General features: G+C 37.4%; 1 protein-coding gene across 1 annotated transcript; it reads right to left on the bottom strand.

Moving 5' to 3' along the window:
- Positions 1-369: 369 nt before the first annotated feature.
- On the bottom strand, positions 370-945 carry LOC130940027 (uncharacterized). Its single transcript, XM_057868081.1, has 2 exons — positions 747-945; positions 370-653 (listed from the first exon to the last, which is right to left on the bottom strand). The coding sequence occupies exons 1-2, from the start codon at positions 943-945 to the stop codon at positions 370-372; spliced, it is 483 nt and encodes a 160-aa protein (XP_057724064.1).
- Between the last annotated feature and the right edge of the window lie 4,829 nt (positions 946-5,774).

Below are 5,774 nucleotides of genomic sequence, written 5' to 3'. Positions count from 1 at the left end.
TCTGAGCATATCTTCCAACGTCTGAATAGTCCTTTTCGACTGTCCATCGGTTTGCGGATGATATGCGGTACTAAGGCATAGTTTCGTACCGAAAGCTCTTTGGAAAGCTCCCCAAAACTTTGAAGTGAATCGGGAATCACGGTCCGACACTATACTCGACGGCACATCATGCAACCCTACTATCTCCTTGGTGTACAATCTCACCAACTCCTCCATGGAACAGTTTACTCGAATAGGCAGAAAATGAGCGAACTTGGTTAAGCGATCCACGATCATCCAAATTGCATCAAATCCCGACCTAGTCCTTGGTAAACCGGTCACAAAATCCATTGCGATTCCTTCCCACTTCCACTTAGGGAGTTCAAGTGACTATAGCATTTCCGATGGTTTTTGATTCTCTATCTTCACTTTCTGACACGTCAGGCACTTGCATACCACTGTTGCTACATCACCCTTCATCTCGGGCCACCAGAACATCTTCTTCAAGTCATAATACATCTTCGTACTTTCAGGATGAATAGAAAACTCACTGTTGTGAGCTTTTGACAACAAATATTGTCTCAAACTTCCGACATCCGGTATACAAATCTTTCCCTTGTATCTCCATAATCCTTCACCATCCTTAGTGAATTCTTCACGCCTCTTATCACCAACTGGTTGAAACAATTGTCGAAGCTTCTACTCATCTTGCTGAGCCCTTTGCATTTCTGATTTAAACGTGCTTGAGATCTGCAACTGGTTCAAACAAGCTCTTCTGGAAACTTCACCAATATCCAGCTTAAGATCCACAAACTTATCCACTGGCTCTTCTTCCTTGATTCTCATCCAAGCAATTGTTAAAGATTTCTGACTCAATGCGTCTGCTAACACATTCGCCTTTCTGGGATGATAACTCAGCTCAAAATCATAATCTTTTAGCAACTCCATCCACCTTCTCTGGTGCATATTAAGCTCTTTCTGATCAAAGATGTACTTAAGACTCTTATGATCGAAAAAGACACTAAACCTTATTGCGTACAAGTGGTGTCTCCAAATCTTCAATGCAAACACAATCGCCGCTAATTCTAAGTCATGAGTTGGATAATTCACCTCATGCTGTCTTAGCTGACCCGATGCGTAAGCCACCACATTCCAGTGTTGCATTAACATGCAACCCAAACCTTTTAAGGAAGCATCACAGTACACTTCGAATGGTTCATGCGGTTCTGGCAAGATTAAAACAGGTGTTGAAGTTAACTTCTGCTTCAGAGTCTGAAAACTCTCTCGCCTTCCACTGCGTCACTCTGATTATCGTCGTTAAGAATCCGAAGATTTCTCCTTAACCAAATACAGATTTTGTAGTATTTATTAAAACCTTTAAAACAAGTTCAATCTAAATGAGTCCATTGTTAAAACCTTATTAAAAGAGTCAAAAACATTTTATTTGTAAATCAATCATCTTAAAGCATGATTTTTCTACATTCATTGAAACCTTTAAATCAAAACCCTTCCATTTAAATTCCTTTTGAATAAGTTAAATTTTGCAAACCAAAATCGCAAGTTAACAAAATCTTAGGACTCACCTTCCTTTTTAAATCGTATCATTTGATTGAAAGTTCAAATCCTAGTTTCAAAACCAAATTATTTAAACCAAAGCTCTAAACCAGATTTGAAAATCATTTTAAACCTTAAAACCAAAAAAATCATAGTTAAAAACCGCAAAGGCGTCAGTCGGTATTTCTGTTGCCACTAGTGCTGAACCGCACCCATCACCCATACAGGGTACCGACAAGACCTCTAGTCATGCATGGTAACCATTCCAGCACGTCCACTATGGTCGTTCGTCATCACAAGTCCGAAATCCTCGGTTACCGCCACTAGAATCCTTCTTTTCCCATAGTTTACCCTCAATACAACTCTAAGTCCTTGTAATCCTAACGACGATTTTGCAGAGATAAAACTAGGCTACCCTCATATCCAAGCAATATAATACTCAAAGCATACGCTTACCTCTCGTCGGAGAATCCGACCCCGTCGCATCACGTGTATCCAAGGTACACACACGGCCTGACTATTAATTCTGACCCTAATCTCGGTTTCTTCTGTGACGACAATACTTAGATATATGTCCAGGCTTCCACAAGCATAGGATCGACCATTTTCTTTCGCCTGATGAAACTGGGCTTTGTTGTCCCTTCTAAAGTTCCCTTGACTTTGCAGATGCTAGGGAGTGTGTCCATCTTTCTTGAAGTTCTGTCCCCTTGGTCCGAGGTAATCATTGCGTTCTCTACTAGTGTTTCCTCCACAAATGTCCCTTGATGAGGCTACCATCTTTACGTATTCTTCAACAACCCTCGCATTGTCCACCAATTCAGAGAATCTCCTAATCTCTAATGGAGCCACAGCACGCCTGATATCTTCTCTCAGCCCTACTTCATATTTGACACATTTCCATCCCTCATAAAACTCAGGAGTATCCTGACTTATTCTTGAGAACCGACAAAGTTTCTCGAACTTGCTAGTGTATTCTGCTATAGTCATGGACCCTTGCAACGGAATTATTTTTTAGAATTCCTAACTGATGATTATATCCCACATCAGTCCCAAAAAAAATTAATACACAAATCAATTCCTAACAGTTTTCTACGTTAGACATAACAGTCTCATGTCTATTTTTTGGCATAATTCTAAATTTTTCAAGTATTTATTAGAAAAAGAATATTAGTAGATATTATAATCAAATTAACTTTTAAGGTTAAGTCAAATCTATTTGATTTCTAATGTGGTATTTTAAAAAAAAATATTATTAAACCATCCTCACTACATACACAATTGTAAATCCAACAAAAAGATATGTACTAAGTCTTATATTTTCTTAAATTAAAAATATATTATTGTGAATTATTTAGTTTCATGTCTTATTGTTTGTATATTTTATTTTGTTATGTTGAGTATTCTCTAACTCCAAGCTAGATATATTTTTCATTAAAAAGTGGTCCAAACATCGTTTATATTCATGTGGATGCACTATGTAAGATTGTAAATAGATATATTCATACAATCATCATAACCAAATGTGCATTTAGTAACATTCATTAGTATCAATTACACCACGTAAAAAATAAAATAAATTTATTATTATTATTATTAATTATAAAATAATACTGTACCATAATTTTTTGTATATTTTTGGACAAAAATAATAAATTTATTCATTAAATTCTTCTGTGTTTATTTATAATATAAAAAGAATTTTCGCATAAAATTGTAAAAAGGTATATATATTGTCGCTCGATGATGATGATGATGATGATGATGATGATGATGATGATGATGATGATGATGATGATGATGATCTAAAAAAAATTAAGGTTAAAATTATTTGATATTTTTGTATTTAATATAACTTAGATTAGTGTGATAGTGATAAACCCCAATTTTGTGGTTTATCTTGTGCTTAATTTGGAGGATTTTATCAACTTATCTCACATTTATTCAATGAAATAGCATGGTTTTGTAATTCTCCCTTAATTTATGCTTAAGTATAAAAACATGTTTTTTAGACCTTTAATTTTCTAGTTTTAGTTCATCTTTGATTCTACTAGATGCCTTGATGTGTTTGTTAGTGAATTCAGGTTGAAAAGACTAGAAATGGATCAAATGAGTGAAGAGAAATGCATGCAAAGTGGAGAACTCATAAAAAAATAAGGATTTAGAGTGCATACATCGACGCGCACACATGACAGACGCGCACGTGTGGAGAAGAAGTCACATGGCGATGCGTACGCTTGACATGACGCATACACGTGGGAATTAAAATTCCAAGCGACTCGTGGTGCGCGTAAATTGTGATCATCAACAATGGCACCAATAGACTTGGAGCTCTCAAACGTGAATCACACTTTGTCACAACTTCGCACAACTAACCAGCAAGTGCACTGGGTCGTCCAAGTAATACCTTACGTGAGTAAGGGTCGATCCCACAGAGATTGTTGGTATGAAGCAAGCTATGGTAATCTTGTAAATCTCAGTTAGGCGGATTCAAATGGTTATATTGGTTTTCGAATATAAAGATAAATAAAGCATAAAATAGAGATAGGGATACTTATGTAAATCATTGGTGGGAATTTCAGAAAAGTGTATGGAGATGCTTTGCTCCTGTTGAATCTCTGCTTTCCTACTGCCTTCATTCAATCCTTCATACTCCTTTCCATGGCAAGCTGTATGTAGGGCGTCACCGTTGTCAATGGCTACTTCCCATCTTCTCAGTGAAAATGGTCCAAATGCTCTGTCACAGCACGGCTAATCATCTGTCGGTTCTCGATCATGTCAGAATATAATCCAGTGATTCTTTTGCGTCTGTCACTATGCCCAACAATCGCGAGTTTGAAGCTCGTCACAGTCATTCAATCCCTGAATCCTACTCGGAATACCACAGACAAGGTTTAGACTTTTTGGATTCTCAAGAATGGCCGCCAATGGATTCTAGCTTATACCACGAAGATTCTGATTAAGGAATCCAAGAGATACACACTCTAGCTCTCGCTTGTAGAACGGAAGTGGTTGTCAGGCACGCGTTAATAAGGATGGATGATGATGAGTGTCACGGATCATCACCTCCATCAGGTTGAAGTACGAGTGATATCTTAGAACAAGAATAAACGTGAATTGAATAGAAAACAGTAGTACTTTGCATTAAAACTCGAGGTACAGCAGAGCTCCACACCTTAATCTATGGTGTGTAGAAACTCCACCGTTGAAAATACATAAGTGATAGTGGTCCAGGCATGGCCAAGAGGCCAGCCTCCAAAACGTGATCAATAGTCTCCTAAGATGAACAATCGATTAAAACGGAGACCAAAGATGAAGATATAATAGTAAAAAGTCCTATTTATACTAGACTAGTTACTAGGGTTTACAGAAATAAGTCTAAGTGCAGAAATCCACTTTCGGGGCCCACTTTGGTGTGTGCTTGGGCTGAGCTTGAGCTTTACACGTGCAGAGGCTTCTCTTGGAGTTAAACGCCAAGTTGTAACGTGTTTTTGGCGTTTAACTCTGGTTTGTGACGTGTTTTTGGTGTTTTACTCCAGAATGCAGCATGGAACTGGCGTTGAACGCCAGTTTGCATCATCTAAACTCGAATAAAGTATGGACTATTATATATTGCTGGAAAGCCCTATATGTCTACTTTCCAACGCCGTTGCAAGCGCGCCATTTGGAGTTCTGTGGCTCCAGAAAATTCATTTTTCGAGTGAAGGGAGGTCAGAATCCAACATCATCTGTAGTCCTTTTTCAGCCTGAATCAGATTTTTGCTCAGGTCCCTCAATTTCAGCCAGAAAAACACACAAACTCATAGTAAAGTCCAGAAATGTGAATTTTGCATAAAAACTAATAAAAACATCCCTAAAAGTAGCTAGATCCTACTAAAAACTACCTAAAAATAATGCCAAAAAGCGTATAAATTATCCGCTCATCACAACATCAAACTTAAATTGTTGCTTTTCCCTAAGCAACTGAAAATCAAATAGGATAAAAAGAAGAGAATATACTATAAATCCCAAAATATCAATGAATATTAGTTCTAATCAGATGAGCGGAACTTGTAGCTTTTTTGCTTCTGAACAGTTTTGGCATCTCACTTTATCCTTTGAAGTTTAGAATGATTGGCATCTATAGGAACTCAGAGTTCAGATAGTGTTATTAATTCTCTTAGTTAAGTATGTTGATTCTTGAACACAGCTACTTTTATGAGTCTTGGCCGTGGCCCTAAGCACTTTGTTTTCCAGTATTACCA

This window comes from Arachis stenosperma, chromosome 7 (assembly GCF_014773155.1).
Source record: "Arachis stenosperma cultivar V10309 chromosome 7, arast.V10309.gnm1.PFL2, whole genome shotgun sequence".
Taxonomy (NCBI): domain Eukaryota; kingdom Viridiplantae; phylum Streptophyta; class Magnoliopsida; order Fabales; family Fabaceae; genus Arachis; species Arachis stenosperma.
This window is presented reverse-complemented; position numbering and strand designations above follow the sequence as displayed.